This window comes from Callithrix jacchus, chromosome 22 (genome assembly GCF_049354715.1).
Source record: "Callithrix jacchus isolate 240 chromosome 22, calJac240_pri, whole genome shotgun sequence".
NCBI classification, from domain to species: Eukaryota; Metazoa; Chordata; class Mammalia; order Primates; family Cebidae; genus Callithrix; species Callithrix jacchus.
This window is the reverse complement of record NC_133523.1, coordinates 21,907,501-21,934,058: the sequence shown is the minus strand read 5'-3', so window position 1 is coordinate 21,934,058 and position 26,558 is coordinate 21,907,501. Positions and strand designations below refer to the sequence as shown.

The window sequence follows — 26,558 nt, the reverse complement described above, 5'->3', positions numbered from 1 at the left end:
CTTGACCTCGTGATCCACCCGCCTCAGCCTCCCAAAGTGCTGGGATTACAGGCTTGAGCCATCGCGCCCGGCCTTCAAGTGATTCTCATACCTCAGCCTCCAGAGTAGCTGGGATTACTGGCTCCTGCCACCACACCCAGCTAATTTTTATTTTTAGTAGAGACGGGATTTTGCCATGTTGGCCAGGCTGGTCTCCAGCTCCTGACCTCTGGTGATCCACCCTCCTCGGCCTCCCATAGTGCTGCGATTACAGGCTTAAGCCACGGTCCCGGGCCTATCACTCTACATCCAGCCCAGCATCTGATCACATCTTCCGTCACTCGGGGCCTGAGGAGGCGGGGATTTAAGCCCTTTAATCAGGAACACTGGGTTGGAATCGTCCAATCAGGCACGCAGCTGGAGCGGAAGGGGCGGCTTTCAGGACGTGGGGCGGGACCGTTGTTTCTCGTTGCCGCTCGAGTTCTAGGTCTCGTCTTCACTTCTCTGTGACCTCAGCCTCTGTGGCCCTGTGACCTGCAGGTATTGGGAGACGCACACCTAAGACGCTAGGACCCCCTGGAAGCCTAGAAATGGTGAGTGCTAGTCCAACACCCCGAGAAAGGGAAAGGGCCGTGGCGGGACTCAGGCCTCCGCGCAGTCAGCGCCACAATCTGCACCTGGAGTTCTCCTTGCCCAGCTGGGCCTCAATGCCCTTCAGCAATAAGATGGCGGCTGCGCTGACAGCTGGGACCCAGGCGTCCTGTCTCTTCCCTGAGCAGTGACTGTGACCTAGCCTGGAGCCCTCTTTAGGCAGCTCTGCATCCTCAGCTCCACATCTGTTCCAATTATGCAGGGACCACGGAAGCATTATCAGGGGAGAATCCTGACTGGGGTGCAGGTTCGTGAATGGGAACAGGGTTCATGAATGGGTGAGCGTTCGTGAATGGTCCGTGAGGTTTTCAGTTTTTCTTTTCTCCTATTAAAAATTTATGGCAGTCTGGCCGGGCGCGGTGGCTCAAGCCTGTAATCCCAGAATTTTGGGAGGCCGAGGCGGGTGGATCACGAGGTCAAGAGATCGAGACCATCCTGGTCAACATGGTGAAACCCTGTCTCTACTAAAAATACAAAAAATTAGCTGAACATGGTGGCGCATGCCTGTAATCCCAGCTACTTAGGAGGCTGAGGCAGGAGAATTGCTTGAACCCAGGAGGCGGAGGTTGCGGTGAGCCGAGATTGCGCCATTGCACTCCAGCCTGGGAAACAAGAGCGGAACTCCGAATCAAAAAAAAAAAAAAGAATTTATGGCAGTCACCACTAAAATAATAAAGAATTTAATCGAATTCAAAAATTGTAGAGCACCCAGCTATGGTTTGTACTTTACGGTCTATGGAAGGAAAAAGTTTTATAAAGTGTGCAATGAAGAAAGCCAAATTCAGTAATTGGTTAGATATGGTTAGTAGTTTCTTAATTAATACAATCAGGATGGAAATTTCCTGGTTATGTAATCAAAGGTTAATTGGCTGTTTATACTTGGTTAAGCATGAATTTTCTTTCCCCCAATGTAGTAATTTACCCAAAAACAAACAAAAATGCACTTGAATTAGATTTTTTTAAAAGTAGAAATCAAGGACTGCAGCCACCTCAGTCTAATTGCTTGCCACTTAATTATTCTTAATTATTTTTACACTCCTAAGAGGACATATTTTCCCCTGCTTTTTTTTTTAACATTATAAAATGCAAAAATTTCTACATGGACTCATCTTGACAGTAAGAAGCTTTTAAATCAAATATATGTAACGGGAAAGTGAACCAGAAGTGAAGAGGTTGAGGAGGAAGAGGCAGTTTTTTAATCTGTTACTGAGACAGAGTCCTGCTCTGTCAGCCAGGCTGGAGTGCAATGGCATGATCTCACTGCAATCTCTGCCTCCTGGGCACAGGTGATTATCATGCCTCCACCTTCCCAGTAGCTGGGATTACAAGCCTGTGCCACCACACCCAGCTAGTTTTTAAAATTTATTTTTATTTTTATTATACTTTAAGTTCTGGGGTACATGTGCAGATCGTATAGGATTGTTACATAGCTATACACATTGCCATGGTGGTTTGCTGCCTCCATCCCCCAATCACCTACGTTAGGTATTTCTCCTAATGTTATCCCTCCGCAATCACCCCCACCTCCTGCCATCCCTCCTCCAGCCTCCTCAGCCCCCAACAGACCCCAGTGTGTGATGTTTCCCTCCCTGTGTCCATGTGTTCTCATTGTTCAACACCCACTTATCAGTGAGAACATGTGGTATTTTTCTGTTCTTGTGTCAGTTTGCTAAGAATGATGGTTTCCAGCTTCATCCATGTCCCTAAAAAGGACATGAACTCATCTTTTTTTATGGCTGCCTAGTATTCCATGGTGTATATGTGCCACATTTTTTTGTCCAGTCTATCATCAATGGGCATTTGGGTTGGTTCCTGCTATTGTAAACAGCGCCACAATGAACATACGCGTGCATGTGTCTTTATAATAGATCGATTTATAATCCTTTGGGTATCTACCCAGTAGTGGGATTGCTGGGTCAAATGGTATTTCTATTTCTAGATCCTTGAGGAATCACCACACTGTCTTCCACAACAACTGAACTAATTTACACTCCCACCAACAATGTGAAAGCGTTCCTATTTCTCCACATCCTCTCCAGCATATGTTGACTCCAGATTTTTTAATGCTCACCATTCTAACTGGTGTGAAATGGTATCTCAATGTGGTTTTGATTTGCATTTCTCTAATGACCAGTGATGATGAGCATTTTTTCATATGTTTGTTGGCTGCATGAATGTTTTCTTTGGAAAAGTGTCTGTCATAGCCTTCACCCACTTTTTGATGGGGTTGTTTGTTTCTTTCTTGTAAATTTGTTTTAGTTCTTCATAGATGGTGGATATTAGCCCTTTGTCAGATGTGTAGCTTGCAATAATTTTTTTCTACTCTGTTGGTTGCTGGTTCACTCTAATGATTGTTTCTTTTGTGGTGCAGAAACTCTTTAATTACATCCCATTTGTCTATTTTGGCTTTTGTTGCCATTGCTTTTGGTGTTTTAGTCATGAAGTCCTTGCCTATGCCTATGTCCTGAATGGTATTGCCTAGGTTTTCTTCTAGGATTTTTTTATGGTGTTAGTTCTTATGTTTAAAATCTTTAACCCATTTGCAGTTAATTTTTGTATAAGGTGTATGAAGGGGTCCAATTTCAGCTTTCTGCACATGGCTAGCCAGTTTTCCCAACACCATTTATTAAGCAGGGAATCCCTTCCCCATTGCTTTTGTCCAGTTTGTCAAAGATCAGATGGTTGTAGATGTGTGACATTCTTTCTGAGGCCTCTGTTCTGTTCCATTGGTCTATATCTTTGTTTTGGTACCAGTACCATGCTGTTTTGATTACTGTAGCCTTGTAGTATAGTTTGAAATCAGGTAGCATGATGCCTCCAGCTTTGTTCTTTTTGCTTAGGATTGTCTTGGCTATACAAGCTCTTTTTTGGTTCCATATAAAGTTTTTTAAGGTGGTTTTTAAGTTTTAAGATGGTTTTTTCCAGTTCTGTGAAGAAGGTCAATGGTAGCTTGATGGGGATAGCATTGAATCTATAAAGTACTTTGGGCAGTATGGCCATTTTCACGATATGTTTTCTATCCATGAGCATGGAATGTTTTTCAATCCATTTGTGTCCTCTCTTATTTCCTTGAGCAGTGGTTTGTAGTTCTTGAAGAGGTCCTTCGCGTCCCTTGTTGGTTATATTTCTAGGTATTTTAATATCTTTGTAACAATTGTCAATGGGAGTTCATTCATGATTTGGCTGTTTTTCTGTTATTGGTGTGTAGGAATGCTTGTGATTTTTACACATTGGTTTTGTATCCTGAGACTTTGCTGAAGTTGCTTATTAAGGAGATTTTGGGCTGAGATGATGGGGTCTTCTAAATATAAAATCACGTCATCTACAAATGGAGACAGTTTGACTTCTTTTTTTCCTAATTGAATACCTCTTAATGTTTTTTTCTTGCCTGATTGCTCTGGCTAGAACTTCCAATACTATGTTGAATAAGAGTGGTGAGAGAGGGCACCCTTGTCTAGTGCCAGTTTTCAAAGGGAATGCTTCCAGTTTTTGCCCATTCAGTATGACATTGGCTGTGAGTTTGCCATAAATAGCTTTTATTATTTTGAGTTACGTTTCATTGATACCTAGTTTATTGAGAGTTTTTAGTATACAGGCTGTTGAATTTTGTCTGCATCTATTGAGATAATCATGTGTTTTTTGTCTTTGATTCTGTTTATGTGATGGATTGTGTTTATAGATTTGCATATGAACCAGCCTTGCATCCCTGGGATGAAGCTGACTTGATCGTGATGGATAAACTTTTTGATATGCTGTTGGATTTAGTCAGCCAGTATTTTATTGAAGATTTTCACATTAATGTTCATCATGGATATTGTCCTGGAATTTTCTTTTTTAGTTGTGTGTCTGCCAGGTTTTGGTATCAGGAGGATGTTGGTCTCATAAAATGAGTTAGGGAGGATTTCCTTGTTTTGTATTCGGAATAGTTTCAGAAGAAATGGTACCTGCTCCTTTTTGTACGTCTGGTAGAATTTGGCTGTGAACCAGTCTGGTCCTGGACTTTTTTTGTTGGTAGGCTATTAATTGCTGCCTCAACTTCAGACCTTGTTATTGGTCTATTCAGGGATTCATCGTCTTTCTGGTTTAGTCTTGGGAGTGTGCAAGTATCCAGGAATTTATCTATTTCTTCCACATTTACTGGTTTATGTGCATAGAGTTGTTTGTAGTAATCGCTGATGGTAGTTTGTATTTCTGTGGAATCGGTGGTAATAGCCCTTCTTTTTTTTTTTATTAGTCTGGCTAGTGGTCTATCTATTTTGTTGATCTTTTGAAAAAACCACCTCCTGGATTCATTGATTTTTTTTTTTAAGGGTTTTTTATGCTCTATCTCCTTCAGTTCTGCTCTGATCTTACTTTTTGTCTTCTGCTAGCTTTCTAATTTGTTTGATCTTGCTCCATTAGTTCTTTTAATTTTGATGATAAGGTGTCAATTTTAGATCTTTTCTAACTTCTCATGTGGGCATTTAGTGCTGTAAAATTCCCTCTAGACACTGCTTTAAATGTGTCCCAGAGATTCTGGTACATTGTGTCTTCATTCTTATTGGTTTCAAAAAAGATCTTTATTTCTACCTTTGTTTTTTTTTTTTTTTTTGGGAGGAAGGCAGGAAGGGAGGGAAGGAGGATGGTAGGGAGGAAGGAAGGAAGGAAGGGAGGAAGAGGGGAGGGAGGGAGGGAAGGGGAGGAAGGAAATCAAGCAATGAGAGAGACATTGCCGACCTGGATCTAGAGGTTTACACGTTGATTTCTTTTTTTTTGAGAGAAGGAAAGAAAAAAAAAAATAAGTAAAGGAGAGGAAGAAAGAGGAAGAGAAAGAGAGAGAGTAAATGGAAATATTGCTTTATTCTGAAAAAAATTGGGTATTAATAATGGCCAGTCAATGTTTCATTTAAACCTGTGGGTAGGTGTGATGTGGTATTGACAAGAATGTATATTTTGTGTATTTGAAGTGGAGAGCTCTATAAATATTTATTAAGTTTACTTGTTCCGGATCTGAGTTCGAGTCCTTGATATCCTTATTAATTTTCTGTCTCATTGAATCTAAGTCTCTTTGTATCTGGGTGTTAGGATCGTTAGCTCTTGTTGCATTGATCCTTTTACCACTATATCTTTGTTGCTTTAAAATCTATTTTATCCGATACGAGAATTGCAACTCCTGCTTTTTATTTATTTATTATTTATTTTTGCTCTCCATTTGGTTGGTAAATCTTTCTCCATCCCTTTTGAGTCTTTGTGTATCCTTGCATGTGAAACAGGTCTGGATGTAACATGCCATTGGGTTTTGGCTGTGTCTTTTGATTGGGGGATTTAGTCAATTTAAATTTAGGATTACTGCCATTTGATGTTGACTGGCTGTTTTATCCATTCGTTGGTGTAAATTCTTCTTTATGTTGGTGCTCTTTACTTTTTGGTGTATTTTTAGAAAGGCTAATACTGGTTGTTTCTTTCTGTGTGTAATGCTTCTTTCAGAAGCTCTTGTAAAGCAGGCCTGGTGGTAATAAAATCTCTGAGTTCTTGCTTGTTCATAAAAGATTTTATTTTTCCTTCAGTTGTGAAGCTTAGTTTGGCTGGATATGAAATTCTGGGCTGAAGGTTCTGTTCTTTGAGGATGTTGAATATTGGCCCCCACCCTCTTCTGGCTTGTAGAGTTTCTGCTGAGAGATCTGCTGTAAGTCTGATAGGCTTGCCTTTGTGGGTAACATGACCTTTCTCTCTGGCTGCCCTTAGTATTTTCTCCTTCGTTCCAACCCTGGTGAATCTAACGATTATGTGCCTTGGGGTTGCTCTTCTTGAGGAATATCTTTATGGTGTTCTCTGTATTACCTGGGGTTGAATGTTGACCTGCTTTGCTAGTTTAGGAAAATTTTCCTGAATAATATCCTGAAGGGTATTTTCCAGCTTGGATTCATTCTCTCCGTCGCATTCAGGTACACCTATCAAACGTAATTTGGTCTTTTCACATAGTCCCACATTTCTTGGAGACTTTGCTCATTCCTTTTTATCCTTTTTTCTCTAATCTTTTCTTCATGTTTTATTTCATTAAGTTGGACTTTGACCTCTGATATCCTTTCTTCTGCTTGAACAATTCGAGTGTTTAAACGTGTGCATACTTCTCGGAGTTCCTGTATTGTATTCTTCAGTTCCATTAATTCACTCATACTCCTCTCTAAGTTGTCTATTCTCAATAGGATTTCATCAAACCTTTTTTCAAAGTTCCTAGTTTCTTTACGTTGGGCTACAACATGTTCTTTTAACTCATCGAAGTTTGTTATTATCCATTCCTTGAAGAGTGATTCTGTCATCAGGATGCGCTCATTCTCCATCAAGCCTTATTCCCTTGTTGATGAGGAACTGTGATCACCTTTAGAGGGAGAGGCGTTCTGACTTTGAGTATTCTCAGCTTTTTTACGCTGGTTTCTTCCCGTCATTGTAAATTTATCCTCCTGCCATCTTTGAATGTACCAACTTTCAGATTAGGTCTCTTGAGTGGGTGTCCAGGTTGTTAGTTCCCAGGGCCAGAGCAGCAGCGTTAAAACTGATGATGCTTTTCTGCCCAGGATTCTCCTGTCTGGCTTCCTTCTTGTGTCCGTAGTAGGCGACTCTGCCTTCCCGGGGCTCCAAACCTCGGTCAGAAGGGCAGCCAGTCCTGTTTACTCTGCACTGAGTGCTGCCGCGCAGAGGTACCATCACAGCCGCTGCCGGGCTCTGGTGTCGTGCTGGGGCCCCCTGCGGGTCCTCCTAACCTGTTTACTCTGCTCCGAGAGCTGCGTGTCGAGGTGCCGGCGGAACCGCTGTGCCGGCCACGAGAGTCTCGCTGGCCACCCGTGTGTTTCCTCCACTGGGGGATCTTCTGCTCTGTGAGCGACCAGAATTTGTCTGAAAGTGTGGCGTCCTCTAGTTCTCTGCGCCTTCCCTGAGAGCTGCAATCCCGGGATGTTAGCGATCGGCCATCTTGGATCCGTTCCATTTTTTGTCTTATTTCTACCTTTGTTTCATTATTTATCCAGTAGTCATTCAGGAGCAGGCTGTTCAGTTTCCATGTAGTTGTGCAGTTTTGAGTGAGTTTCTTAATCCCCTATTCTAATTTGATTGCACTGTGGTCTGAGAGACTGGTTGTTATGATTTCTATTTATTTGCATTTGCTGAGGAGTGATTTACTTCCAATTATGTGGTCCGTTTTAGAGTAGGTGCGATGTGGTGCTGAGAAGAATCTGTGGATTTGGGGTAGAGAGTTCTATAGAGATGTCTATTAGGTCTGCTTGGTCCAGATATTAGTTCAGTCCTGGATATTCTTGTTAATTTTCTGTCTCATTGATTTGTCTAATATTGACAGTGGAGTGTTAAAGTCTCCCACTATTGTGTGAGAATCTAAGTCTTTTTGTAGGTCGTTAAGAACTTGTTTTATGTATCTGGGTGCTTCTGTATTGGGTGCATATATATTTAGGATAATTAGCTCTTGTTGCAGTGATCCTTTTACCATTATGTAATGTCCTTCTTTGTCTCTTTTGATCTTTGTTGGTTTAAAGTCCATTTTATCAGAGACTAGGATTGCAATCCCTGCTTTCTTTCTTTTTTTTTTTTGGCTCTTCATTTGCTTGGTAAATCTTTCTTCAGCCCTTTATTTTGAGTCTATGTGTGTCTTTGCACATGAGATGTTTCTCCTGAATACAGCATACTGATGAGTCTTGACTCTTTATCCAATTTGCCAGTCTGTCTTTTGACTGGGGCATTTAGTCCATTTATATTTAAGGTTAATATTGTTATGTGTGAATTTGATCCTGCCACTTTGATACTGGCTGGTTGTTTTGCCCGTTAGTTGATGCAGTTTCTTCATTGTGTCGATGGTTTTTACTATTTGGTATAATTTTGCAGTGCTAGTTGTTCCTTTCCATATTTAGTGCTTCCTTCAGGAACTCTTGTAAGCCAGGCCTGGTGGTGACAAAATCTCTCAGCAATTGCTTGTCTGTAAAGGATTTTATTTTTCCTTCATGTATGAAGCTTAGTTTGACTATACGAAATTCTGGGTTGAAAGTTCTTTACTTTAAGGAGTTGAATATTGGCCTTCACTCTCTTCTGGCTTGTAGGGTTTCTGCCAAGAGATCTTCTTTGAATCCGATGGGCTTCCCTTTGTGAGTAACCTGACCTTTCTTTCTGGTTGTTAGCATTTTTTTTTCCTTCATTTCAACCCTAGTGAATCTGACGATTATGTGCCTTGGGGTTGCTCTTCTTGAGGAATATCTTTGTGGTTTTCTCTGTATTTCCAGGATTTGAATGTTGGCCTGTCTTGCTAGGTTGGGAAAGTTCTGGATAATATTCTAAAGAATGTTTTCTAGCTTGGTTTCATTCTTCCTGTCACATTTGTGTAGACCAATCAACATAGTTTAGGTCTTTTCACATAATTCCATATTTCTTGGATGCTTTGTTCATTTCTTTTCACTCTTTTTTCTCTAATCTTGCCTTCTCATTTTATTTCATTGAGTTGATTTCAATCTCTGGTGTCCTTTTTTTCTGCTTGATCGACTCTGTTACTGAAACTTGTATATGCTTCCCGAAGTTCTCATACTGTGTTTTTCAGCTCCCTTAAGTTATTTATGTTCTTCTCTAAGCTGGTTATTCTAGTTAGCATTTTGTCTAACATTTTTTCAAGGTTCTTAGTGTCTTTGCATTGGGTTAGAACATGCATTTTTAGCTCAGAGAAGTTCGTTATTACCCACCCTCTGAAGCCTGCTTCTGTCAATTTATTGAACTCATTCTCCATCCAGTTTTATTCCCTTGCTGGTGAGGAGTTGTGATCCCTTGGAGGAGAAGAGGCATTCTGGTTTCTGGTGATTTCAGCCTTTTCGTGCTGGTTTCTTTCCATCTCCATGGATTTATCTACGAAGTTGGATTTATCTTTGAAGTTGGTGACTTTCAGATGGGGTCTCTGAGTCGATGTCCTTTTTGTTGATGTTGAAGCTGTTTCTTTCTGTTTTTCAGTTTTCCTTTTAACAGTCAGGGCCCTCTACTGCAGGACTGCTGGAGGTTCACTCCAGACCCTGCTTGCCTGGGAATCACCCATGGGGGCTGCAGAACAGCAAGGATTGCTGCCTATTCCTTCCTCTGGTACTCCTCTGTCCCAGAGGGGTACCCATAGATGTCAGCCAGAGCTCTCCTGTATGAGGTGTCTCTTTGGATATATGGGGGTCAGGGAGCCACTTGAGAAGGCAGTTTGTCCTTTATCAGAGCTCAAATGCTGTCCTGGGAGCTCCTGTTACTCCCTTCACAGCTGCTGGGCAGGGACGTTTAAGTCTGCTGAAGTGGAACTCATAACCACCCATTTTCCCCTTTTTCTGTGCTCTGTCCTGGGAAGATGGGGCTTTATTTATAAGTCCCTGATGGGCTACTGCCTTTTTTCAGAGATGCCCTGCCTGGCAAGGAGGGAGTCTGATCTCTCCCCTGCATTTTTTACAGGTATCCCAGGCAGAGTATTATGTCTACTTCTAAACCCCCATTCCTGCAGCCTAACTCTGGCTTGCAGTAAAATACTGAATTTCCAGTTCATTCTTACCTTCCCAATGTCAGTTTTTCCTCTCCGATTCACATTACTGTTTGTCTTTTAGTGTACATTTTTGATAACATATTTTAATTATTTTAACAAAGCATTGGGTGGAACTTTTAATATTTGTTTTGTTTGTAAATATTTCCCATGAGAAGAAAGCAAAAAATAATCCCCTGACACTGTTTTGTAAGAAATCTTTGTGCCTCTTTGTTTTTTTTCGGGTTTTTTTTTGAGACAAAATTTCACTCTGTCACCCAGGCTGAAGTGCAGTGGCATGATCTTGGCTCATTGCAACCTCTGCCTCTCAGGTTCAGGCAATTCTCCTGTCTCAGCCTTCTGAGTAGCTGGGATTACAGGCATGCACCATCCCACCCAGCTAATTTTTGTATTTTTCACAGAGATGGGGTTTCACCATGTTTGTCAGGCTGGTCTTGAACTCTTGAGCTCGTGATCTGCCCACCTTGGCCTTTCAAAGTGCTAGGATTACAGGCATGAGCTGCTACACCCGGCTGTACCTTTTTCTTTTCTCCTAGGCCTAGCAATTTTATCAGAATGTTTTGGGGTAAAGGTTTTTCTTTGGAAACTTTATGGAGTGATGTGATTTCAGCCATTCTTCGTTTTTTTTTTTTTTTCCCCCTGGTCCTGGATTTCAGAACTGTCTGGGAATTAACTAAAATACCCCCATTGCTGTGTCTGCTAGAGTGTCTAGTGAATATCAGCTCCAGGTCATTTTCTTCCATAGGATAGCCTTAGGTATGGAGTGTAGCCTTTCAACGAAGCAAGTGGATGCCCTGGGGTTGAGAGAAATCTACTGGCTTACTCTTTCTTTGAAAAGCTAACCCTTGAGACATTAAGATGGTCTTCACCCAACCCAGCCTCCATTTCTTGAAGGCATATTGTTGGCCAGCCAATCAGATGCTGATATTGCAGGGCTAAACACTGAAATAATTTCTGTCCCCTTCATTATCTAAGGGGGCAGAAGAATAGTGAAAGAAATACAATTTTAAAAAGTGAAAGAAAAATAGTTAGAATCTGTGAAATAAAAAATGGTATCACAAAAGACAAAAAAAAGTGATCACAGTGAGATGGTGTAAGAACTTGCAAAGTAAAATGCACCTGGGGCACTCACTGGGGCATAGTCTAGAGTGTCCTGAAAGGGGTTTTGAGCACTTAAATGAACAGGATGAAGTGGGAAAATCTCTGAAGTAATTGGATGGCCTGACTTGACACATTAGTCAGGCATCTGTACCTTGAAAAGATTTGTTCACAGGCCGGGCACGGTGGCTCACGCCTATAATCCCAGCACTTTGGGAGGCCGAGGCGGGTGGATCACGAGGTCAAGAGGTAGAGACCATCCTGGTCAACAAGGTGAAACCCCGTCTCTACTAAAAATACAAAAATTAGCTGGGCATGGTGGCATGCGCCTGTAGTCCCAGCTACTCAGGAGGCTGAGGCAGGAGAATTGCTTGAACGCAGGAGGCGGAGGTTGCAGTGATCTGAGATCGTTCCATTGCATTCCAGTCTGGGTAACAACAGTGAAACTCCATCTCAAAAAAAAAGAAGAAGAAGAAGAAAAGATTTGTTCGCTTATTTTGACCTCAGTTTTAAAATGTAAATTGCATTTTATTAGTAGGGATTGAAAGGTAAGAAAATATTTACCAAGGGCAGAAAAGAGGCGGGCTTCAGAATAATATTTAACTATATATTCCATTTGTTAAAATTTTTTATTTACCCTTTTCAGAGAATGAGTTTAGGAATTTTCTCTGGTATGTTTTTTTACGGCTTTTTTTTAATGGAGTCTTATTCTATCATCCAGGGTGGAGTGCAATGGCATAATCTTTGCTCACTGCAACCTCCACCTCCAGGGTTCAAGTGATTTTTCTGCCTCAGCCTCCCGAGTAGCTGGGATTACAGTCATGTACCATGATGCCTGGCTAATTTTTGTATTTTTAGTAGAGATGGGGTTTCACCATGTTGACCAGGCTGGTCTTAAACTCCTAATCTCAGGTAGTTCACCCACCTCTGCCTCCAAAAGTTCTGGGATTACAAGCTGAACCACCATGCCCAGTCAGTGATTTTAAACAGAATTTCAAGGCTTAACTTTTAGAATGCTACCAAGGAAAAAAAATAGGAAAAATCTTTCTTCCATTTTGACTGTAGAAAATGCTCACATTTCCACAAGAAAATGTGGTAGATAATTGGTGAGTTATGTAGATTCATGAAAACATCAGTTCTTCTTTTTGCAGGGTAGATTTGTGATAGTGAGTATCTCTATTCTGTATCCTATATATTGCTTTTTGAGTTTATGCTAAGCTGTATGAACTGAAACTTTCTACCTTCTAGAAATGTTCCCATATTGACTAATTGTTTACTACATGTTTTTTTTTTTTTTTTTTTTTGAGACGGAGTTTCGCTCTTGTTACCCAGGCTGGAGTGCAATGGCACAATCTCGGCTCACCGCAACCTCCGCCTCCTGGGTTCAGGCAATTCTCCTACCTCAGCATCCTGAGTAGCTGGGATTACAGGCACGCACCACAATGCCCAGCTAATTTTTTGTATTTTTAGTAGAGACGGGGTTTCACCATGTTAACCGGGATGGTCTCGATCTCTTGACCTCGTGATCCACCCGCCTCAGCCTCCCAAAGTGCTGGGATTACAGGCTTGAGCCACCGCGCCCGGCCCTTACTACATGATTTTTAATGGAAATAGTAAAATAATACATTTACTGTCTGAAGAGAATAGATATTTTTGCTTCTCTTATTGAGATATAAAATGTAAGCACCTTAAAATTTCCTTCTCTTATATAAACACTGTGTTAGAGTAATTTTGCTGAATTTTTCAAACTCTTACTTTCAAAAACTAAGTGAATAACTCTGACATGAAAGTTAAAGCCTCAGCTTAACTTAGTGACTCTAAGATAAGGCTAATACTGAGCCTGCAAAAGGAGGTTATTAAAGGATCACTAATTTTTTTCTGGGGAGCCTTCCCTGCAGATATCCCAGCCTGCTCACCCCAGCCATGAAAGAAGCCTTTATCCTGAGAGAAGCTACAGAGCCCTGGAAAGCTGGGGACCCAAAGGCAGATGCAGTTAAGGTTAAGGTGGAAGGGGATTGGGAGAGTCTTACTGAAGATGAAATTGTTATTGTTTTGAGGTAATTTTTAGACTTTGTAAAATAAAATTAGATTTATGTTGAAAAAAATTGAATTTCCAAAGAGTATTGCAACAGGAGGAAGTACCAACTACAAGATCTTTAAGGATTGCAAAGTTTAGGCAGAAAAGGGCCTTGTTTCATATGAAAGAGCAAACAATATTAGAGAGGAGGTGGGAGGGGGTGGCAAATGGAGGGTGAAAGAATCAGATTTTAGATCAGAGAATGTTTTACCCTGAAGTCAACATGTTCTTAGAAACTACATAAAATGGGGGGTTGTATGTTGACTCAGACTGTGGGTATCTCAAGTTTAGAAACCTATTGAAAGAAAACAAACAAGTAATATTTGATTAAGAAATATTTTAGGTTGGTCACTGAAAACAAATTCAGCTGAGTTTTTTCGTTTTGTTTGTTTTTGTTTTTGAGGAAAAGGAGACAAAGTGCAGAGTCTGTGTCTGGCTATGTGATAGATGAGAAAAGAGAGCACTATCTAAGTCATAATGGGAAAGGTGTTTCTTTCCAGAAACTGTTCCAGGAGCATACAAAGGATGGAGAATTTTATTAGTCACAGCTATTTACCAGAATTATCTTTGTGCTTTATCTTTCCCCACCTCTTTTTTTGTTCTATACGTTTCTTCCACTTGACTTTTCTTGGATTGTATCTTTTCTAATAAACTGATAAATGTAACTACAGTGTTTTTCTGAGTTCTGTGAGTAGCTCTATAAAATTATTGAACTTTAGGAAGATTATGGGAGTCCCCAGTTTTTACACGGTAGCTCAGAAGCAGAGATGGGTCTGTGGGGTTTGTGATTGGCATCTGTAGTAAGAACAAAGTGGTGAGACTCAGCCCTGAATTAGGGTCTCTGCTGACTCTGGGTGGTGTCAGAATTCAAGTGTTAGACAATGAGTTGGTGTTGGAGAATTGCTTGGTGTTTAGCAAACTCTACAAATTTGGTTCCAGATGAGAGATATAACCGAGGCCTGGTCTGGAATGGATCTCTGGGTGTCTGGGAATCGGAGGCTCTGCTCTTCTCTACACAGGCTGTTAAACTACCCATTACCCCGTGATTTCAGGTTTCCTCCCAGGGTAAAAGAGGATGAAAACTTAAAGGAAAAAAGTTCTGATAAACAGATTCCCTTTTTTCACTGCTGCCATCACAGGATTTCTACCTTCTTGAAAACATATCCACTAGATACTGACTTGTCCACACTCCTCTTGGGACTAGGTATCACCCTCAGGAATTTCACCACAGCATTTTTGATTCTAGTGTTTCTTGCCAAAAACTCACAAAAGTGTCTATAAGTCTCCTGGCGTATCCCCATCCCCAGACACTGAATCTGCAGGAGCAACCTGTTTTCTCCACCAGCCTGGGATTCTGGACAACCTGTTCATAGTCTCGTCTGCCTGAATGGACCCAGAAATTAATCAGAGTAGTCACACCTGGACTCTACTCTTACTGTCTGTATCACAAACCAGTCCTTCCACCTGCATTGCACTCTCTTTAACCCATAGATTCTTTTGTTTTAATTTTTAATTTTGATTTAGGAGTACATGTGCAAGTTTGTTATATAGGTACAATTGTGCTGGGGTTGGTGTGTAGATTATTTTGTCACTGAGGTATTAAGCACAGCACCACTCAAGTATTATTTTTCTGATCCTTTTTGTCCTCCCACCCTCCATCCTTAACTAGGCCTCGGTGTCTGTTGTTCCTCTCTTTGTGTCCATGTGTTCTTATTATTTAGCTCTTACTAAAATGATAACATGCATTTGTTTTTCTCTTTCTGCATTCATTTTCTAAGGATGATGGTCTCCGGTTCCATCCATGTTGCTTGCAAATGATGTAATCTTGTTTGCTTTTTATGGCAACCCAGTATTTCATGATGTTTATGTTTCATATTTTGTTTTTATTTAATCTTTTATTTCATTTCTTTTTTATTTTAAGAGACTGGGTTTCACTCCCTCACCCAGGTTGGAGTACAGTGGCATGATCTCGGCTTACTGCAGCCTCAACCTCCCAAGTAGCTTGTACATAGGTGTGTGCCGCCAAGCCCCAGTGAATTATTTTTCTTGTATTTTTTGTTTGAAATGCACTTTTGCCATGTTGTTTAGGCTGGTCTTGAACTCCTGAGCTCAGGCAATTCGCCTGCCTCAGCCTCCCAGAGTGCTGGAACTACAGGCATGAGCCACTCCACCTTACCATACCATATTTTCTTTATCCAGTCTACCATTGATGGGCATTTAGGTTGATTTCATGCCTTTGCTATTGTGAATAGTGCTGCAGTGAACATGCATGTGCATGTGTCCTTATAATAAAATAATTTATATTTCACTGGATGTATACACAATTATGAGGTTGTTGGGTCAAATGGTAAATCTGTTTTTAGTTCTGTGAAGAATCTCACACTGCTTTTCACAATTTGAACTAATTTGCACTCCTGCCAGCACCACATACCCTTTTTTCTGCAACTTTGCCAGCGTCTGTTATTTTTTGACTTCGTAATAATAGTCACTTTTTCTGGTGTGAGGTGGTATCTCACTGCAATTTTTCTTTGCATATCTCTAGTGATGAGTATTTTTTATGTGCTTTTTAGCCACATATATATCTTATCTTGAAAAACAGCACATATATATCTTATTTTAAAAAACATTTGTTTATGTTTTGGTTTACTTTTTTTTTTTTTTTTAATTTGAGATAAAGTCTCACTCTGTCACCCAGGCTGGAGTGCAGTGGCATAATCTCAGCACACTGGAACCTTTGCCTCCTGGGTTCAAGCAGTTCTTCTGCCTCAGCCTCCTGAGTTTTAAACCTGAATTACAGGTTTAAAACCTGTAATTTCATCCACCATGCTTAGCTAATTTTTGTATTTTTAGTAGAGACGAGGTTTAACCATGTTGGCCAGGCTAGTCTCAAACTCTTGACCTCAAGTAATCTTCCCTCCTTGGACTCCCAAAGTGTTGGGATTACAGGTGTGAGCTACCACATCTAGTATTTTGTCTACTTTTTTTTTTTGAGAGGGAGTTTACTTTGTTGCCCATGCTGGAGTGCAATGGAGTTTTGCTCTTGTTGCCTATGCTGAAGTGCAATGGCATGATCTCAGCTCACTGCAACTTCTGCCTCATGGGTTCAAGAGATTCTCCTGCCTCAGCCTTCCAAGTAGCTGGAAATACAGGAATCTACCACCAAAACCAACTAATTTTTTTTTTTGTATTTTTAGTAGAAACAGGGTTTCATTATGTTGGCCAGGCTGACCTCGAACTTGTGACCTCAGATGAGCCACCTACCTCAGCCTCCCAGAGTGCTGGGATTACAGGTGTTAGCCACCACACCCAGCTGCCTTTTGTCTATACTTTTTTTTTTTTAGTTTATCAAGTTTATTTGTTTTTTATTTTACTTTAAGTTCTGGGGTACATGTGCAGATCTTACAGGATTGTTACATAGGTATACACATGCCATGGTGGTTTGGTGGTTTGCTGCCTCTGTTCCCACATTACCTACATTAGGTATTCCTCCTAATGTTATCCCTCCCCAATCTCCCCACTTCCTGCTATCCCTCCCCTGGCCCCCCATCCCCCAACAGACCCTAGTATGTGATGTTCCCCTCACTGTGTCCATGTGTTCTCACTGTTCAACACCCACTTATCAGTGAGAACATGCAGTGTTTTTCTGTTCTGTGTCCGTTTGCTGAGAATGATGGTTTTCAGATTCATCCATTTGCCTGCAAAAGACATGAACTTATCCTTTTTTATGGCTACGTAGTATTCCATGGGGTATACATGCCATATTTTCTTTATCCAGTCAATCTTTGATGGGCATTTAGGTTGGTTCCGGGTCTTTGCTATTGTAAACAGCACCACAATGAACATACGTGTACATATCTCTTTATAATAGATTGATTTATAATCCTTTGGGTATATACCCAGTAATGGGATTGCTGGGTCAAATGGTATTTCTCTTTCTAGATTTTTGAGGAATCACCACAATGGTTGCCTATGTGGTTTTGATTTGCGTTTCTCTAATGACCAGTGATGATGAGCATTTTTTTTTCATGTTTGTTGACTACATAAATGTCTTCTTTTGAAATATGTCTGTTCATATCTTTCACCCACTTTTTGATGGGGCTGTCTGTTTTTTTCTTGTAAATTTTAGTTCTTTGTAGATTATGGATATTAGCTCTTTGTCAGATGGGTAGCTTGTAAAATTTTTTTCCCATTCTTTTGGTTGCCTGTTGACTCAAATGATTGTTTCTTTTGCTCTTAAGTTTAATTAGATCCGATTTGTCTATTTTGGTTTCTGTCACCATTGCTTTTAGTCATGAAGTCCTTACCTTTGCCTATGTCCTGCATGGTATTGTTGAGGTTTTCTTCTAGGTGTTAGATCTTATGGTTAAATCTTTAATCCATCTGTAGTTAATCCATCTTGAGATGGAATCTCACTCTTTCATCCAGGCTGGAATGCAGTGACACAATCTCAGCTCACTGTGACCTCCGCCTCCTGGGTACAAGCAGTTCTCCTGCCACAGCCTTCCGAGTAGCTGGGCCTACAAGTGTGCTCTACCATGACTGACTAATTTTTATATTTTAATAGAAATGGGATTTCACCATATTGGACAGGCTGGTCTTGAACTCTTGACCTAATGTGCTACCTGCCTCAGCTTCCCAAAATGCTGAGATTACAAGCATGAGCCACTGCACCTGGCTTGTCTATACTTTTTAAGGAGGTCTTTTTTTTCTTTTTGCATTTTAGATTTTGGGGTACATGTGAAGAACATGCAAGATTGTAGCATAGGTACACACATGATAGTTATGATTTGCTGCCTTCCTCCCCATCACCTATATCTGACATTTCTCCCCATGCTCTCTCTCCCAACTCCCCACCCCCACTGTCCCTACCCTATTTCCCCCTCTACAGACACCAGTGTGTGATGCTCCCCTCCCTCTGTCCATGTGTTCTCATTGTTCAACACCCACCTATAAGCAAGAACATGCGGTGTTTGATTTTCTGTTCTTGTGTCAGTTTGCTGAGAATGATGGTTTCCATGTTCATCCATGTCCCTACAAAGGACACGAACTCATCGTTTTTGATGGCTGCATAATATTCCATGGTGTATTTGTGCCACATTTTCCCTGTTCAGTCTATCGTCGATGGGCATTTGGGTTGGTTCCAGGTCTTTGCTATTGTAAACAGTGCTGCAATGAACATTTGTGTGCATGTGTCCTAAGAACAATTTATAATCCTTTGGATATGTACCCAGTAATGGGATTACTGGGTCAAATGGGATTTCTATTTCCAGGTCCTTGAGGAATCGCCACACTGTCTTCCACAATGGTTGAACTAATTTACACTCCCATCAACAGTGTAAAAGTATTCCTATTTCTCCACATCCTCTCCAGCATCTGTTGTCTCCTGATTTTTTAATGATGGCCATTCTAACTGGTGTGAGATGGTATCTCAATGTAGTTTTGATTTGCATCTCTCCAATGACTAGTGATAATGAGCATTTTTTCATGTGTTTCTTGGCCTCATGTCTTCTTTTGTAAGGTGCCTATTCATATCCTTTGCCTACTTTTGAATGGGCTTATTTGTTTTTTTCTTGTAAATCTGTTTTAGTTCTTTGTAGATTCTGGATATTAGCCATTTATCAGATGGGTAAACTGCAAAACATTTTTCCCATTCTGTTGGTTGCTGATTCGCTCTAATGACTGTTTTTTTTGCCGTGCAGAAGCTGTGGAGTTTGATTAGGTCCCATTTGTCTATTTTGGCTTTTGTTGCCAATGCTTTTGATGTTTTGGTCATGAAGTCCTTGCCTACACCTATGTCCAGAATGCTTTTGCCTAGGTTTTCTTCTAGGGTTTTTATGGTGTTAGGTCTTATGTTTAAGTCTTTAATCCATCTGGAGTTAATTTTAGTGTAAGGTGTCAGGAAGGGGTCCAGTTTCTGCTTTCTGCACATGGCTAGCCAGTTTTCCCAACACCATCTATTAAACAAGGACTCCTTTCCCCATTGCTTGTTTTTGTCAGGTCTGTCAAAGATCAGATGGTTGTAGATGTGTGATGTTGCCTCTGAGGCCTCCGTTCTGTTCCATTGGTCTATATTTCTGTTTGATACCAGTACCATACTGTTTTGATTACTGTAGCCTTGTGTTATAGTTTGAAGTCCAGTAGTGTGATGCCTCCCGCTTTGTTCTTTTTGCTTAGAGTTGACTTGGCCATGTAGGCTCTCTTTTGGTTCCATATGAAGTTTAAGATGATTTTTTCCAGTTCTGTGAGGAAGATCACTGGTAGCTTGATATGGATAGTATTGAATCTGTAAATTACCTTGGGTAGTATGGCCATTTTCACGGTATTGATTCTTCCTAACCATGAACATGGAATATTTCTCCATCTGTTTGTGGTTCTCTCTTATTTTTTTGAGCAGCGGTTTGTAGTTCTCCTTGAAGAAGTCCTTTACGGTCGCTGTTAGTTGTATTCCTAGATATTTTATTCTCTTTGTAGCAATTGTGAATGGCAGTTCATTCTTGATTTGGCTCTCTTTAAGTCTGTTATTGCTGTAGAGGAATGCTTGTGATTTTTGCAGATCGATTTTGTATCATGAGACTTTGCTGAAGTTGTTTATCAGTTTCAGGAGATTTTGGGCTGAGATGATGGGGTCTTTTAGATATACTATCATGTCATCTGTGAATAGAGACAGTTTGACTTCCTCTCCTATTTGAATACCCTTTATTTCTTTCTCTTGCCTGATTGCTCTGGCTAGAACTTCCAATACTATATTGAATAGCAGTGGTGAAAGAGGGCATCCTTGTCTAGCACAAGATTTCAAAGGGAATGCTTCCAGTTTTTGCCCATACACTATGATGTTGGCTGTTGGTTTGTCATAAATAGCTTTTATTATTTTGAGATATGTTCCGTCAAAACCTAGTTTATTGAGGGTTTTTAGCATAAAGAGCTGTTGAATTTTGTCAAAGAACTTCTCTGCATCAATTGAGATAATCGTGGTTTTTGTCTTTGGTTCTGTTTATGTGGTGAATTACATTTATAGACTTGAATATGTTGAACCAGCCTTGCATCTCCAGGATGAATCCTACTTGATCGTGGTGGATAAGCCTTTTGCTGTGCTATTGCAATTGGCTTGCCAGTATTTTATTGAAGATTTTTGCATCTATGTTCATCATGGATATTGGCCTGAAGTTTTCTTTTCTTGTTGAGTTTCTACCAGGTTTTTGTATCAGGATGATGTTGGTCTCATAAAATGATTTGGGAAGGATTCCCTCATTTTGGATTGTTGTTTGGAATAGTTTCAGAAAGAATGGTACCAGCTCCTCTTTGTATGTCTGGTAGAATTCAGCTGTGAACCCAGCTGGAACTGGGCTTTTTTTGGGTAGTAGGCTCTTAATTGCTGCCTCAGCTTCAGACCTTGTTCTCCTTGGTCTATTCAGCGATTTGACTTCCTCCTGGTTTAGGCTTGGGAGGATGCAAGTGTCCAGGAATTTATCCATTTCTTCCAGGTTTACTAGTTTATGTGCATAGAGTTGTTTGTAATAATCTCTGATGATGGTTTGAATTTCTGTGGAATCTGTGGTGATATCCCCTTTATCATTTTTTGTTTTGTTTTGTTTTGAGATGGAGCTTCACTCTTGGTACCCAGGCTGGAGTGCAATGGCACCATCTTGGCTCACCACAACCTCCACCTCCTTGGTTCAAGCAGTTCTCCTGTCTCAGCCTCCCGAGTAGCTGGGACTATAGGCATGCACCACCATGCCCAGCTAATTTTTGTATTTTTTAGTAGAGACAGGGTTTCACCATGTTGACCAGGATGGTCTCAATCTCTTGACCTTGTGATCCACCTGCCTCAGCCTCCCAAGGTGTTGGGATTATAGGTGTGCGCCACCGTGCCTTGCCCCCTTTTTTTTTTTAATTGCATCTATTTGATTATTCTCTTTTCTTTCTTATTAATCTGGCTAGTGGTCTATTTTGTTGATCTTTTCGAAAAACCACCTCCTGGATTTATTGATTTTTTTGAAGGGTTTTTTGTGTCTCTATCTCCTACTGTTCTTCTCTGATCTTAGTTATTTCTTGTCTTCAGCTAGGTTTTGAGTTTTTTTTATCTTACTCCTCTGGCTCTTTTAATTTTGACGATAGGGTGTCAATTTTAGATCTCACCTTGCTTCTCACGTGGGCATTTATTGCTATGTATTTTCCTCTAGAGACTGCTTTAAATGTGTCCCAGAGATTCTGGTATGTTGTGACTTCATTCTCGTTGGTTTCGAAGAACATCTTTATTTCTGCCTTAATTTCATTGTTTATCCAGTCAACATTCAAGAGCCAGTTGTTCAGTTTCCATGAAGTTGTGCGGTTCTCAGTTAGTTTCTCAATTCTGAGTTCTAACTTGATTGCACTGTGGTCTGAGAGACTGTTTGTTATGATTTCTGTCCTTTTGCATTTGCTGAGGAGTGATTTCCTTCCAATTGTGTGGTCAGTTTTTGAGTAGGTGTGATGTGGTGCTGAGAAGAACATATATTCTGTGGATTTGGGGTGGAGAGTTCTGTAAATGTCTATCAGGTTTGCTTGTTCCAGGTCTGAATTCAAGTCCTGAGTATCCTTGTCTGGTTGATCTGTCTAATATTGACAGTGTTTAAGTCTTTCACTATTATTGTGTGGGAGTCTAAGTCTCTTTGTAAGTCATTAAGAACTTGCCTTATGTATCTGGGTGTTCCTGTATTGGGTGCATATATATTTAGGATAGTTAGCTCTTCTTGTTGCACTGATCCTTTTACCATTATGTAATGTTCTTCTTTGTCTCTTTTGATCTTTGTTGCTTTAAAGTCTATTTTATCAGACATGAGAATTGCAATTCCTGGTTCTTTTTGCTCTCCATTTGCTTGGTAAATCTTCCTCCATCCCTTTATTTTGAGCCTTTGTGTTTCCTTGCATGTGAGATGGATTTTCCAGATACAGCATGCCAATGGGTTTTGACTTTTTACCCAATTTGCCAGTCTGTGTCTTTTGATTGGGGCATTTAGTCCATTTACATTTAGGGTTAATATTGTTATTTGTGAATTTGATACTGCCATTTTGATGCTAGCTGGATGTTTTGCTCATTAGTTGATACAGATTCTTCATTGTATTGATGCTCTTTACCATTTGGTATGTTTTTGGAGTGGCTGGTACTCGTTTTTTTCTACGTTTAGTGAGTCTTTCAAGGGCTCTTGTAAAGCAGGCCTGGTGGTGATGAAATCTCTGAGTACTTGCTTGTTTGTAAAGGATTTTATTTTTCCTTCACTTATGATGCTTAGTTTGGCTGGATATGAAATTCTGGGTTGAAAGTTCTTTTCTTTAAGGATGTTGAATATTGGCCCCCACCCTCTTCTGGCTTGTAGAGTTTCTGCTGAGAGATCTGCTGTGAGTCTGATAGGCTTGCCTTTGTGGGTAACCTGGCCTTTCTCTCTGGCTGCCCTTAGTATTTTCTCCTCGTTTCAACCCTGGTGAATCTAACGATTATGTGCCTTGGGGTTGCTCTTCTTGAGGAATATCTTTGTGGTGTTCTCTGTATTACCTGGGGTTGAATATTGACCTGCTTTGCTAGTTTAGGAAAATTTACCTGAATAATATCCTGAAGGGTATTTTCCAGCTTGGATTCATTCTCTCCGTCACATTCAGGTACACCTATCAAACGTAAATTGGGTCTTTTCACATAGTCCCACATTTCTTGGAGACTTTGCTCATTCCTTTTTATCCTTTTATCTCTAATCTTGTCTTCTTGTTTTCTTTCATTAAGTTGGACTTTGACCTCTATTATCCTTTCTTCTGCTTGAACAATTTGAGTGTTTAAACCTGTGCATACTTCTCGGAGTTCCTGTATTGTATTCTTCAGTTCCATTAATTCACTTATATTCCTCTCTAAGTTGTCTATTCTGAATAGGATTTCATCAAACCTTTTTTCAAAGTTCTTAGTTTCTTTACGTTGGGCTACAACATGTTCTTTTAACTCACCGAAGTTTCTTATTATCCATTCCCTGAAGCGTGATTCTGTTATTGGGATGTGCTCATTCTCCATCAAGCCTTGTTCCATTGTTGATGTGGAACTGTGATCATCTTTAGAGGGAGAGGTGTTCTGATTTTGAGTATTCTCAGCCTTTTTACGCTGGTTTCTTCCCATCATTGTAAATCTATCCTCCTGTCGTCTTTGAAATTACCAACTTTCAGATTTGGTCTCTTGAGTGGACGTCCAAGTTGTTAGTTCCCAGGGCCAGAACTGCGGCGTTAAGACTGATGGTGCTTTTCTGTTCAGGATTCTCCTGTCTGGCTTCCTTCTTGTGTCCATAATAGGCGACTCTGCCTTCCTGGGGCTCCAAACCTCGGTCAGAAGGGGAACCAGTCTTGTTTACTCTGCGCTGAGAGCTGCCATGCCGAGGTGCCGTCCCAGCTGCTGTGCCGGCCTCAGGAGTCGTGCTGGGGACCCGTGTGGGTCCTCCAAACCTCGGTCAGAAGGGGAGCCAGTCTTGTTTACTCTGCTCCAAGAGCTGCCATGCCAAGGTGCTAGCAAAATCACTGCACCGGCCACAAGAGTCGCGCTGGTGACCCGTGTGACTCCTCCACTCGGGTTCTCCTGCTCCGTGAGTGACCAGAATTTGTCTGAAAGTGTGGCGTCCTCTAGTTCTCTGTGCTTCCACTGAGAGCTGCAATCCCGAGATGTTAGCGATCGGCCATCTTTGATCGTTCCAAATTACCTTCTTTCATGAAGATGTGAAAAGTTTATCTTGTCATTGAACATAACTGATTAGCTTAGATGGCCATATTTCTACTGTCTCTACTTTTTCTACTTTCTATAAATTTTTCTAATTATGCTTACTAGATTTCTGTCTTTGCAGTTTCTTAAGCAGATTGACTGTGATGCATGTGATATTCAGGTTTAATTGTGTGATATAACACAATTAAATGTCTGTTCTATTGTAGAGTTACTCTGGGGCTGAAGAAAATTTGTCTTTTAATTATGTTTCACAAAAACTGTCTAGACATACCAGACATGACATGAAAATATAAGGTACCAACCAAGCTTTACTCTAGAGGAAACTTACCCTCTCAGGCTATCAGTCAACTCACAATTGTGCTGCAAAGTGCATATTGTCCCCTAACTTTGCAGGCAGAATTGTCTCTCTGCCAATTTGGTATTTATATTCCTCCACAGTAACTTTTAGAAAGGCTAGATCAGAATTCTACAAACTTAAACGAGGAACAATGATTTTGCATTTTTCAGTGACTCTTGTATCTTCAGACCTGAAACTGATTCACAGATTATGGGACCCAGAAACCCAATCATAGTAATGTGTGCATTGCCTAGACATGTACATATGGGCATATCTACTTTCTTTTTCTTCTTGCTAAAATGCCCACAAATATGCAGGAGACACCTGCTGCTACTTCACCCATTCAGGACCTAAATCTGCAACTTCAAATTCTGAATCCAAGTCTTCAGATTTGAGAAAAAAAGAAAACATTTTTTTCTGAGTGACGCAAGTCCTTTTAGTCGTCAAACTTAACGAGACATTAAAATGAGAGCAGAATTCTGTTTCTCTTCTTGTTTTTGGAACTATGTATTTGCCTTTCAAAGCTGTTTTCTATTTCCACAGGTAGCTATATATTAATAATGCCACACTGGACACTATTACTCATAATCTACATCTTGATATATATCCAATTAATAATCAGTATTCCTGTAAATAAATAAAACTTCCTAACAAACAACTTTGTCAACCCACTCTCTGTCCATCTTTTTTCTCCTTTACAGATCAACTTGTAATCACAATGCTAATCAAGTGTGTTTCAGGCAACTTGAATATTTTCTCCCGGGTTACAGTCCTCAAGCTTGGCCCAAATAAACTGTCAACTTATATCTATGTTTCTTCAGCTTTTTCCTTTTAGATAGACATATTATTTAGAATGTGCCAGAGCAGACTCTATGAAGGGATCTCTCCTTTGATTGTACTCTGCTTGCTTTAACACCCAAGGATGCAGAGCCAGTTTGATCCCACCTGGAATCTACACATATAGTCTGGCCTCTGCCTAAGATTTACAGGACAGGGCCAGATTTTGATTTGACAATGTACAGAAAACCAACAGAAGACATTTTCTGTATTGTGAAATGTCAACATAGACGTCTTAAATCTTTCCTTTGAGAGTGCGTATTTGAGCTTTTCAGATCTTCTCTAGTGACCTGTTGCATGTATGTGAAAGACTCCAGGTATAAATAAAATCTGATGATAGAATCTGTAAGTATAAATAGGCATCTTAGGAGTGAGACATTAAGGCCACAAAGTATCCAGAGCCATTACCACAACTATTCCTACCTGTAAAATGTGATACTGGTGTAGAGTATTCTTATTTCTCTTACTTGAAAGCTAATTAGGACCAGTGAAGTAGGTTCTAGAGCTTCCAGGGCAGTTTTATTTTCTATTTAGAATCAGCCTGAGTCTCATCTGCCTGGCTTATTATTGGGCCATTAGCCCAGAGTCACTGGAAACCCTCTCACAATCACCTAGGCATCTTTGAGACATTTGAGGATGTCCAGAGCAGAATTGTGTCAGGCTGATAAGAGTGGTTAATTCTGCTTTTATCTCAATATAAGAGAAATGAGTCATCCTGTGTTCCTCCCCCCATACAAGAGATATTGGTACCCAGGAGAGAGTTCCTCCAGTTCCTTGGTTTTTGAATGAAAAAAAAGGGGGAGGTCCTGAGACTCAAATAGATAAATTAATAGCTTCCGTTTCATATGGCCATTAAAAAAAAAAATAGATGAAGCAGTCATGATCTCTATCACCCAGAAACTTTTAGTCTAGACTAGCAACTGGATAAATGGTTGGAATTAAACATCATCATATGGTTGGTACAATAAACAGATGTGTCCAGAAACACTTGGGCTTTATTTGGAGTACTTTCTTTATATTTTTGTGACTTCTGATGTCATTACCTGAAGGAATATTTATGGACAGAAGGATTGTTTTTTCTATTTCTTTTACCTTGTTCAAATACATACATATATTTTAATGAAATTACCCTAGGAACCTTAAAAAACTTGTTTAAATTGCTTATTAGTACATGTCATAAAATAGAGGTGTCTACAAATATATTAAAATTATACAAACTCTGGGATTTAAGTTTCTCTTAAGTAAGCTTAGAAAAAACAGAACTGGAAGTACACCCAGTAGCATTGAGAACAAAATTCTACATAGGGTCCACTCCCTGGCTTAG

The 26,558-nt window shown here is 40.3% G+C and overlaps 1 protein-coding gene across 2 annotated transcripts in view; it reads left to right on the top strand.

The window, feature by feature from the left end:
* Positions 1 to 431: 431 nt before the first annotated feature.
* The window catches only part of LOC103789862 (uncharacterized), a 73,272-nt gene continuing 47,145 nt past the window's right edge, over positions 432 to 26,558 (top strand). The window contains exon 1 of one of the 2 annotated variants that reach the window (XM_017967891.4): positions 432 to 572. In XM_017967891.4, the coding sequence (XP_017823380.3) occupies positions 570 to 572 (3 nt within the window). In that variant the 5' untranslated portion in view covers positions 432 to 569. The other variant, XM_035285488.3, reaches the window with a different exon arrangement.